The sequence below is a fragment of the Palaemon carinicauda genome, chromosome 24, assembly GCF_036898095.1.
Source record: "Palaemon carinicauda isolate YSFRI2023 chromosome 24, ASM3689809v2, whole genome shotgun sequence".
Taxonomy (NCBI): Eukaryota; Metazoa; Arthropoda; class Malacostraca; order Decapoda; family Palaemonidae; genus Palaemon; species Palaemon carinicauda.
The window spans coordinates 99,893,296-99,905,795 of record NC_090748.1 but is presented as its reverse complement, the minus strand read 5'-3'; the positions used below and the strand labels follow the sequence as shown (position 1 = coordinate 99,905,795).

The window sequence follows — 12,500 nt, the reverse complement described above, 5'->3', positions numbered from 1 at the left end:
CTTACACCAATGTTGATGTATTACATTTCGTCTAACGCTAATGTTGATGGATTATGTTTCGTCTTACACCAATGATGATGAATTACATTTCATCTCACAAAATACAAAGGAATTACATTTCGTTTCATACCAAGGTTGGTGAATTATATTTCGTTTTACACCAATTTTATTTTTTTTCAGTACCGCAGACATTCATATTTATGTGACATAGATCAAAATTATATTAGAAATTAAAATATGTCGTTTACGGGAATACATTATTAAATCAGAATGGTAAAGCAATGCAATTTTTTTATTAATTATAAATAGAACTCAAACTCATCTTTACGACTTTTCGTTACTTTATCGATTTTCTGGAATTTTTATTTCTTCCATAACCGGTCATTGTAGTTTCTCTTCTCGTGTGTGTGTGTGTGTGTGTGTGTGTGTGTGTGTGTGTGTGTGAATTTCACTGACTACTTCATTATCTAGATTCACATTTCAATCATTTCCAACGCCCTTGCTTACATCCTTGCTTGGTGATCGCCAGACTGGTGTTCGAGTCTCGTTTAAACTTGTTAGTTCATTTGGTTGCTACAACCTCACTATCCTTGAGAGCTAAGGATGCAGGGATTTGGGGGAGACCTATAGGTTTATCTGCTGAGTCATCAGCAGCCATTGCCTGGCCCTCCTTGGTCCAAGCTTGGTGGAGAGGGGGCTTGGGCGCTGATCATATGTAGTATATGTGGTCAGTCTCTAGAGCATTGTCCTGCTTGATAGGGCAATGTCACTGTACCTTGCCTTGAGGCTTGGACGCTGATCATATGTAGCATATATGGCCAGTCTCTAGGGCATTGTCCTGCTTGATAGGGCAATGTCACTGTCCCTTGCCTTGAGGCTTGGGCGCTGATCATATGTAGCATACATGGCCAGTCTCTAGGGCATTGTCCTGCTTGATAGGGCAATGTCACTGTCCCTTGCCTTGAGGCATGGACGCTAATCATATGTAACATACATGGCCAGTCTCTAGGGCATTGTCCTGCTTGATAGTGCAATGTCACTGTCCCTTGCCTTGAGGCATGGACGCTAATCATATGTAACATACATGGCCAGTCTCTAGGGCATTGTCCTGCTTGATAGGGCAATGTCACTGTCCCTTGCCTTGAGGCATGGACGCTAATCATATGTAACATACATGGCCAGTCTCTAGGGCATTGTCCTGCTTGATAGGGCAATGTCACTGTCCCTTGCCTTGAGGCATGGACGCTAATCATATGTAACATACATGGCCAGTCTCTAGGGCATTGTCCTGCTTGATAGGGCAATGTCACTGTCCCTTGCCTTGAGGCTTGGGCGCTGATCATCTGTAGCATATATGGCCAGTCTCTAGGGCATTGTCCTGCTTGATAGGGCAATGTCACTGTCCCTTGCCTTGAGGCTTGGACGCTGATCATCTGTAGCATATATGGCCAGTCTCTAGGGCATTGTCCTGCTTGATAGGGCAATGTCACTGTCCCTTGCCTTGAGGCTTGGGCGCTGATCATCTGTAGCATATATGGCCAGTCTCTAGGGCATTGTCCTGCTTGATAGGGCAATGTCACTGTCCCTTGCCTTGAGGCTTGGGCGCTGATCATCTGTAGCATATATGGCCAGTCTCTAGGGCATTGTCCTGCTTGATAGGGCAATGTCACTGTCCCTTGCCTTGAGGCTTGGACGCTGATCATCTGTAGCATATATGGCCAGTCTCTAGGGCATTGTCCTGCTTGATAGGGCAATGTCACTGTCCCTTGCCTTGAGGCTTGGGCGCTGATCATCTGTAGCATATATGGCCAGTCTCTAGGGCATTGTCCTGCTTGATAGGGCAATGTCACTGTCCCTTGCCTTGAGGCTTGGGCGCTGATCATCTGTAGCATATATGGCCAGTCTCTAGGGCATTGTCCTGCTTGATAGGGCAATGTCACTGTCCCTTGCCTTGAGGCTTGGGCGCTGATCATCTGTAGCATATATGGCCAGTCTCTAGGGCATTGTCCTGCTTGATAGGGCAATGTCACTGTCCCTTGCCTTGAGGCATGGACGCTAATCATATGTAACATACATGGCCAGTCTCTAGGGCATTGTCCTGCTTGATAGGGCAATGTCACTGTCCCTTGCCTTGAGGCTTGGGCGCTGATCATCTGTAGCATATATGGCCAGTCTCTAGGGCATTGTCCTGCTTGATAGGGCAATGTCACTGTCCCTTGCCTTGAGGCTTGGACGCTGATCATCTGTAGCATATATGGCCAGTCTCTAGGGCATTGTCCTGCTTGATAGGGCAATGTCACTGTCCCTTGCCTTGAGGCTTGGACGCTGATCATCTGTAGCATATATGGCCAGTCTCTAGGGCATTGTCCTGCTTGATAGGGCAATGTCACTGTCCCTTGCCTTGAGGCTTGGGCGCTGATCATCTGTAGCATATATGGCCAGTCTCTAGGGCATTGTCCTGCTTGATAGGGCAATGTCACTGTCCCTTGCCTTGAGGCTTGGGCGCTGATCATCTGTAGCATATATGGCCAGTCTCTAGGGCATTGTCCTGCTTGATAGGGCAATGTCACTGTCCCTTGCCTTGAGGCTTGGACGCTGATCATCTGTAGCATATATGGCCAGTCTCTAGGGCATTGTCCTGCTTGATAGGGCAATGTCACTGTCCCTTGCCTTGAGGCTTGGGCGCTGATCATCTGTAGCATATATGGCCAGTCTCTAGGGCATTGTCCTGCTTGATAGGGCAATGTCACTGTCCCTTGCCTTGAGGCTTGGGCGCTGATCATCTGTAGCATATATGGCCAGTCTCTAGGGCATTGTCCTGCTTGATAGGGCAATGTCACTGTCCCTTGCCTTGAGGCTTGGACGCTGATCATCTGTAGCATATATGGCCAGTCTCTAGGGCATTGTCCTGCTTGATAGGGCAATGTCACTGTCCCTTGCCTTGAGGCTTGGGCGCTGATCATCTGTAGCATATATGGCCAGTCTCTAGGGCATTGTCCTGCTTGATAGGGCAATGTCACTGTCCCTTGCCTTGAGGCATGGACGCTAATCATATGTAACATACATGGCCAGTCTCTAGGGCATTGTCCTGCTTGATAGGGCAATGTCACTGTCCCTTGCCTTGAGGCTTGGGCGCTGATCATCTGTAGCATATATGGCCAGTCTCTAGGGCATTGTCCTGCTTGATAGGGCAATGTCACTGTCCCTTGCCTTGAGGCTTGGACGCTGATCATCTGTAGCATATATGGCCAGTCTCTAGGGCATTGTCCTGCTTGATAGGGCAATGTCACTGTCCCTTGCCTTGAGGCTTGGACGCTGATCATCTGTAGCATATATGGCCAGTCTCTAGGGCATTGTCCTGCTTGATAGGGCAATGTCACTGTCCCTTGCCTTGAGGCTTGGGCGCTGATCATCTGTAGCATATATGGCCAGTCTCTAGGGCATTGTCCTGCTTGATAGGGCAATGTCACTGTCCCTTGCCTTGAGGCTTGGGCGCTGATCATCTGTAGCATATATGGCCAGTCTCTAGGGCATTGTCCTGCTTGATAGGGCAATGTCACTGTCCCTTGCCTTGAGGCTTGGACGCTGATCATCTGTAGCATATATGGCCAGTCTCTAGGGCATTGTCCTGCTTGATAGGGCAATGTCACTGTCCCTTGCCTTGAGGCTTGGGCGCTGATCATCTGTAGCATATATGGCCAGTCTCTAGGGCATTGTCCTGCTTGATAGGGCAATGTCACTGTCCCTTGCCTTGAGGCTTGGGCGCTGATCATCTGTAGCATATATGGCCAGTCTCTAGGGCATTGTCCTGCTTGATAGGGCAATGTCACTGTCCCTTGCCTTGAGGCTTGGGCGCTGATCATCTGTAGCATATATGGCCAGTCTCTAGGGCATTGTCCTGCTTGATAGGGCAATGTCACTGTCCCTTGCCTTGAGGCTTGGGCGCTGATCATCTGTAGCATATATGGTCAGTCTCTAGGGCATTGTCCTGCTTGATAGGGCAATGTCACTGTCCCTTGCCTTGAGGCTTGGACGCTGATCATCTGTAGCATATATGGCCAGTCTCTAGGGCATTGTCCTGCTTGATAGGGCAATGTCACTGTCCCTTGCCTTGAGGCTTGGGCGCTGATCATCTGTAGCATATATGGCCAGTCTCTAGGGCATTGTCCTGCTTGATAGGGCAATGTCACTGTCCCTTGCCTTGAGGCTTGGGCGCTGATCATCTGTAGCATATATGGCCAGTCTCTAGGGCATTGTCCTGCTTGATAGGGCAATGTCACTGTCCCTTGCCTTGAGGCTTGGACGCTGATCATCTGTAGCATATATGGCCAGTCTCTAGGGCATTGTCCTGCTTGATAGGGCAATGTCACTGTCCCTTGCCTTGAGGCTTGGACGCTAATCATCTGTAGCATATATGGCCAGTCTCTAGGGCATTGTCCTGCTTGATAGGGCAATGTCACTGTCCCTTGCCTTGAGGCTTGGACGCTGATCATCTGTAGCATATATGGCCAGTCTCTAGGGCATTGTCCTGCTTGATAGGGCAATGTCACTGTCCCTTGCCTTGAGGCTTGGACGCTGATCATATGTAGCATATATGGCCAGTCTTTAGGGCATTGTCCAGCTTGATAGGGCAATGTCCCTATCCCTTGCCTCTGCCATTCATGATCGGCTTTTAAACATTTTAACTAGCATCCCTTGATTACTTGTTTAGAAAATCCCACAATTTTGATCTCTCGTTTTAGCATATAGTTCGATATGTGATATGATAATTAATCCAATTTTACCTCTACGTTTATTTTGATTTTTTTTTTTTCATTGTTGCAATGGAAAGGTTTGTCTGTGGAAAAACCAGATTCTCTAATTAAGTCTGAAATACTTAATTACTTTGATAGATTGACTCATTTTCCACATTCCAGATCACCTATATAACTTATTCTTATTATTCGTAATTTTCTTATAATTAGCATTATAACAGTAACTTTTTTTTCCAAACAAAAAATTATTCTAAATATGATTAAAATTATCGTAGAATCATTAAAGATCTAATTTCATAGTTCAGGAAAATAATAAAGAAATTATTTTTTTTTTAATGCATACTTTCCCTGGTTTAATTCAATAATTTTATAGGCTCATTTGATACTCAAATAGAAGCTAAGGTCGTCCAAAACTGTTTTCAGCCGAAACTCGCACTTCATGAACGCTGCATTCCGAAAAGAAATTATATTTAATTACACGCAGAAATGTATATTATTATTATTATTATTATTATTATTATTATTATTATTACTTCTTAAGCTAAATCCCTAGTTGGAAAAGCAGAACAGCATAATCCCGAGGGCTCCAACACGGAAAAATAGCCCAGTGAGGAAAGGAAATAAGGAAACTACAAGAAAAGTGATTACCAATAATAATAATAATAACAATAATAATAATAATGATAATAATAATAATAATAATAATAATATACATTTGTGCGTGTAATTATATATAATTTCTTTTCGGAATGCAGCGTTCATGAAGTGATAGTTTGGACTGAAAACAGTATTAATTATTAATATGAAATATTTTAAGAACAGTAACAACATTGAAATAAATATTTCATATATAAACTATATGTGAGGAATGAATGCAATGCAATGCAAGAAAAAGCACCCCCCCCCATCAATCCTCCTCCCCTCCCAATGACCCCCCCCCCCAATGATCCCTCCCCCAAAATAAAATATAAAAACTCCTATTTTTTATGACAAACGCAATTTACCTAACCCCAGTCCATCACCGCCGAGGTCCAGTAGTTTCCCACCTTTCTCCGTCTAGTATCTATATATAAAGCAGAGATTCGACTTGAATAAGGTGTCACTGTTCCCCTGTCGCTTGTAAGGTCCACTGTCTCCAGACATTTTCAAGTTTTTCGACCATGAAGGTGCAAGTAAGATGGTTTACTTCGATTTTACATTTGTAGACTCTGTGTTTTCTTCATTATGGGGTAACTTGAAATTGTGGGTCATATTGGCTAGGTAATAATAATAATAATAATAATAATAATAATAATAATAATAATAATAATAATAATAATAATAATAATAATAATAATAATAATAATAATACTATTTGATTCCTTGAGATTCAGAAAAAGAGATATTTCCAGGGAATTTATTTATTTCCTTTCCTCACTGGGCTAATTTTCCTGTTGGAGCCTATGTCTTCTAGATTAGATAATAATAATAATAATAATAATAATAATAATAATAATAATAATAATAATAATAATAATAGTTTAGTGCTTGGCATAATTACGAATAATTTTTTTTTTTTTTGTCACGTGCAATGTCTTTAGATTTTGATGCATGGATTATAAAATCGGTCTCAATTTTTGTCTTAGAATGCTTCAAAGAGGGATTTCATGGGCAGTTATAGGGTCAGTGCATATTTATTTTTATATTATGAAGCATATTGAGTGTATTTAAGGTTTGGATATAACCAAATCATTACGAAACATAAGCAAAATAAGAGAAAAAACATAAGATAGAAACATGCTGTTTAAAAAAACCGTAATTTTAATCGGAAATTCTTCGTAAAAAATATACTGTTTCCAACCGTATTTCAGTAAAATACAGACTGCCGTAATTTTTATGATACTTTGTTATTATCTTTTACGGGTTGGTGACCATTATATCATTCCTTTACGTCAATATATCAGGTTTTAAAACGGTAAACGCCTGGCAAAATTTATTCCAGGATTTTTTACCGTTTTTAAATTGCAAATTTTTAACAGTGCAATCTACCTGCAAGGCAGCAGTTTCCACAGTTAAACTACAGAATCTAAAAGTTTATAGTTTTCAATATCAGAGTAAGAAATTGATCTATACCTTATTTTCCAGATCATCCTTATCCCCCTTTTCTGCATCGGCGTTCGAGCCCATCCTGATCACTACGAAGCAACGGGCGTCCTCCACCCAGACACCAGAGAACTGGGACCGCACGAGAAATCGGTAGCTGCTACAATCGAACTCTTGCCAGACATCGCTGAAGTTTTCGAACAGATAGCTAGCGATCCAGCCCTTGATCGAAAGGATGCCGGCTCTATCATGAGGTTATCTACGCTGGCCTTCCTTCCAATAACCAAGAAGGTTTTGGTGAAGACGGCAGAGGCCGAAGGCCGTAAGGTAAACTTGGATGATATCTACAGCCTCAACGCCGCTGAAGCAGTGGCGCCATCTGTTGTGTCGTTCATGGAAAGGCTTGGGGGAACTGATTTCTTCAAAAGGCGTACAACCTCATACAAAACTAATCCTTCGCATATACAGCCTGCTGCAAGGTCTCAGCCAAATTACATTCCACCAGTTCGTAATTCCTATCAGCCATAAAGACTAGTTACAGTCCAGACAATTAGAGATTCTACAACATCGGCCTAAAATCTGAGCCAGCAAACTTTCGTGAATGGTTTAAAGTCTGTCTCTTTCCATTCACTGCTAAACTTTCAAATTCTATTCATTTTCCGTTCTTTCTTATATATCACTATTTTCTTTGACTTAGCTCAACTGTTATTCATTTATCCTTTATTTTATTCTAATATACCTAGGCTTAAGACATTAGGCCGACTACCATAGCGTCTAAAACAAAAAATGTTGATATCCTGGTAAGCAACTGCTATAATATTTGATCAAATCATGTATTATTTTGTAAGTTAATATTATTTATCATATTTATTGTGTCTTTTCATAAATAAACAACTGGAATACAAATATTTATTGAGTCAATACCGGTATTTATCCAGAATATTTCTCATGGTAAAAAGAAATAATTATTTTTCCATTTGTCTGAGATATTCCTCATTAAATAACGTATTGAATTAAATTTTGTATATTTTTAAAAAATCGATTAGGTTATATAATGGATTCATACGTATTTTTTTTCTTTTTCTTTGTAAAATACTGAGCGAATTTTTGAATAATTGGTCACTGTTATTAAATATCATAATATATGTGCTATTATTTCATTCAATATATTTCAATCGATTTCATTGTTTAATAAGCTCACCAAAATATATTTCAGTCCTTCAATGGGTATGCAATCTTAATCAATTTAATCTACAATTTCTTCGTCAATTTATATATACCATTTTGATTTTACTTAAACCATCAATAATCTCCTAATTCATTATTTTTTCTAACTTACTTCTTTACTCTTTGATATAATCTTAATTTACTTCTTTACTCTTCGATATAATCTTAACTCACTTCTTTACTCTTCGATATAATCTTAATTCACCTCTTTTCTCTTCGATGTAATCTTAATTCACTTCTTTACTCTTTGATATAATCTTAATTTACTTCTTTACTCTTCGATGTAATCTTAATTCACTTCTTTACTCTTCGATATAATCTTAATTCACTTCTTTTCTCTTCGATATAATCTTAATTCACTTCTTTACTCTTCGATATAATCTTAATTCACTTCTTTACTCTTCGACATAATCTTAATTCACTTCTTTACTCTTCGATATAATCTTAATTCACTTCTTTTCTCTTCGACATAATCTTAATTCACTTCTTTACTCTTCGACATAATCTTAATTCACTTCTTTACTCTTCGATATAATCTTAATTCACTTCTTTACTCTTCGACATAATCTTAATTCACTTCTTTACTCTTCGATATAACCTTAATTCACTTCTTTACTCTTCGACATAATCTTAATTTACTTCTTTACTCTTCGATATAATCTTAATTCACTTCTTTACTCTTCGATATAATCTTAATCTACTTCTTTACTCTTCGATATAATCTTAATTCACTTCTTTACTCTTCGATATAATCTTAATTTACTAATAGACCTATGATTAATGGATCTCCATACTGTCTCGGGGGGGGGGGGGGAGGGACATTAGCCTTAGCAATTTTCAATAGCAAAAATCATTAAATCACCCAAAGGGAGATTGGTTACCCAATTAGGGTTTCAATAAATGGAACTTTTGGGATTCTGAAACCCTACAGCCCTGAAGGTAAATTACATGGGTGACAATCTCTCTTAAGAAATTTAATTTCTATTAATAACAGTTGCTTTGTAATTGAATTGCTCGGGGGATCATGAAAATAACACAGTGGTTCCCAGTCCGTAATGGCACATATGGACCTCTCTCTCTCTCTCTCTCTCTCTCTCTCTCTCTCTCTCTCTCTCTCTCTCTCTCTCTCTCTCTCTCTCTCTCTCTCTATTTGTATATATATATATATATATATATATATATATATATATATATATATATATATATATATTTGTATATATATATATATATATATATATATATATATATATATATATATATATTTATATATACATATATATATATATATATATATATATATATATATATATATATATACCAGTATATGTACACATATATAGATAAAAAATATATATATATAGATAGATACGTGAGATAATAAGTAAACAAATATCAAGAGAGAGAGAGACAGAGAGAGAAAAAATAAAACTATAAGGAAAAGAGAAGATAAATATAAAAGAGAGAAAAATAAAGTTAGGAAAAGCTTAAATTCAAGAGAACTTGTAGGAACAGCTAAACGAAAGAGAAAGGAACTGCAAAGGGTGAGAGAGAGAGAGAGAGAGAGAGAGAGAGAGAGAGAGAGAGAGAGAGAGAGAGAGAGAGATTATTTGTTATTATCTGGCATCGTAAAATGAGAGAGAGAGAGAGAGATTATTTGTTATTATCTGGCATCGTAAAAAGAGAGAGAGAGAGAGAGAGAGAGAGAGAGAGAGAGAGAGAGAGAGAGAGAGAGAGAGAGAGAGAGAGATTATTTGTCATTATCTGGCATCATAAAGAGAGAGAGAGAGAGAGAGAGAGAGAGAGAGAGAGAGAGAGAGAGAGAGAGAGAGAGAATGTTTTTCCTCACGTAACTACACCAGACAAATAGTAAGAACAGCGAGACCACAAAATGAGAGAACACGAATAAATAAGAAGTGTTAGAGATGCTATTTCTTCCCAATTGGAACAGCCACAAGTTTAAATGGACCGGAAGTACTTGACCTTGACATAAGTAACCGCGCCAGTAATAACGACATACTTTCCTTTCTCTTATTGCAGCAATTTTCTTCTGTATTTTTGGTCGAGTTTTCCTGGTAGCTATTTCTGTAACCCTTTTTTTTTTCTTAGCAAGTTCGTGTTGCTGGGATTTCAGTTCTGAAACGGAGGTTAATAGTTTAAACACTTTTTTTTAAAACAGGTTTAATTGCATATTTCATTTTATATATAATTGCTGGCATATTGAAACTTATTCAATTTTATAGGGACTTACGGACTTACTTAAACTGATATTAATTAATTAATAGAAATTTTATTTCGATTAAAACGATTTTTTTTTTGTAAAGGTAATTTAATTCTTAAACTCGGTTAAATAAATTACACACTTTTTCCAAACAAGTTTAATTGCATATCTTATTTTTATAGGTACTTGCGGACTTATTAAAACTTATATTAATCAATTACTATAAATTTTATATAAATTAAAACGCTTTTTTTTAAGGTATTTCAATTCTTAAAGGAATTTAGATTTATAAAATACTTTTTCAAAACAGGTTTAATTTCGCATTTTATTTCTTATAGGTATTTGCGGGCTTATTGGAACTGATTTTAACTAATTAACATAAATTTTATATCCAATAAAAAACTAATCTATTTATTTATTTATTTGTTTATTTTTTTGTAAAGGCATTTCAATTCTTAGACGTAGTTAAATAAATTAAGCCCTTTTTAAAAACTTGTTCAATTGTATATTAATTGCATATCTATATTTTTTTTCAAGCATATCATTTATTTTTGCCAAAGAATTGAAATTTTAATCATATCTTTATTTTTTCGTTTTCAAATACGTCATTTATTTCTGCAAATGAATTACAGTTTTAATTTTATATTTATTTTTTCACTCATATCATTTATTTCTGAGAATGAATTACAATTTTAATCTTATATTTTTATTTTTTTTACTTTCAAGCGTGTCATTTATTTCTGCCAAGAATTAAAATTTTAATCTTATATTTCAATTTTTTCTTTTTCAAATACGTCATCTATTTTTGCCAATAAATTACAATTTTGATTTTATATTTCTATTTTTTTTTTTCAAGCATATCATTTATTTCTGCCAATGAATTGCAATTTTCATTTTAGATTTTGTTTTCTTTTTTCAAGCATGTCATATATTTCTGTATATTCTAAATGTCATTTTTCTCTTTACAATCTCCAATTTTTCTTTCATTTAACGTCTCTAAACTGTTTTTTATATTAATCACTAATACAAATCTCGACAAACGTAAATGTCAGAATCTAAAAACCATGAATAACTACATTCTCTTAATTACCGCAAGAAAAAAAAACTACAATGGATTTAGTCAGTACATTAAATTCTCGGCCACCAGATGTCACTAGTTATTACTCTGATCTGATTAGCATTCAATTAAAAATACGATTAATATGTATATGAATCAGCTAGAAGGAAAAACTCGTCCTATTAATTTTAGGTGTAATGGAGTACCATTATTTTGTATTTTGAATCAACCAATTAGAGAGAGAGAGAGAGAGAGAGAGAGAGAGAGAGAGAGAGAGAGAGAGAGAGAGAGAGAGAGTTTTCTTGCTTTTAGGAGTGTGTATTTATACATATATATATACTTATGAGGTAGTAGGTTGGCCAAGGCACCAGCCGCCCGTTGAAATACTACCGCCAGAGAGTTATGGGGTCCTTTGACTGGCCAGACAGTACTACGTTGGATCCTTCTCTTTGGTTACGGTTCTTTCTCTTTGCCTACACATACGCCGAATAGTCTGGCCTATTCTTAACAGATTCTCCTCTGTCCTCACACACCTGACAACACTGAGGTTACTAAACAATTCTTCTTCGCTCAAGGGGTTAACTACTGCACTGTATTTGTTCTGTGGCTACTTTCCTCTTAGTAAGGGTAGAAGAGACTCTTTAGCTATGGTAAGCAGCTCTTCTAGGAGAAGGACACTCCAAAATCAAACCATTGTTCTCTAGTCTTGGGTAGTGCCATAGCCTCTGTACCATGGTCTTCCACTGTCTTGGGTTAGAGTTCTCTTGCTTGAGGGTACAATCAGGCACACTATTCTATTTAATTTCTCTTCCTCTTGTTTTGTTAAAGTTTTCATAGTTTATATAGGAAATATTTATTTTAATGTTACTCTTCTTAAAATATTTTATTTTTCCTTCTTTCCTTTCCTTACTGGGCTATTTTCCCTGTTGGGGACCCTGGGCTTATAGCATTTTGCTTTTCCAGCTAGGGTTGTAGCTTAGCAAATAATAATAATAATAATAATAATATATATTTATATATATATGTATATATATATATATACATACATATATATACATATATATATATATATGTGTGTATCTGTATGAATATATATATATGTGTATATATATATATATATATATATATATATATATATATATATATATATATATATATATCT

General features: G+C 37.1%; 1 protein-coding gene across 1 annotated transcript; it reads left to right on the top strand.

Annotated features, from left to right (window-relative positions):
• The first annotated feature begins 40 nt into the window (after window positions 1-40).
• Window positions 41-7,364, top strand: LOC137618504 (uncharacterized). The gene is made up of 2 exons (XM_068348662.1): window positions 41-134; window positions 6,853-7,364. Exons 1-2 carry the CDS (start codon window positions 41-43, stop codon window positions 7,362-7,364), a joined length of 606 nt encoding a protein of 201 aa, XP_068204763.1.
• Window positions 7,365-12,500: the final 5,136 nt, after the last annotated feature.

Excerpts from the sequence above, each read along its gene's own strand:
- LOC137618504 (XM_068348662.1), top strand. The coding sequence starts at position 41 with ATGTTGATGGATTATGTTTCGTCTTACACCAATGATGATGAATTACAT. Across the intron at positions 135-6,852 it reads ACATTTCGTTTCATACCAAG|AAATTGATCTATACCTTATT; the intron begins GTTGGTGAATTA and ends TATCAGAGTAAG.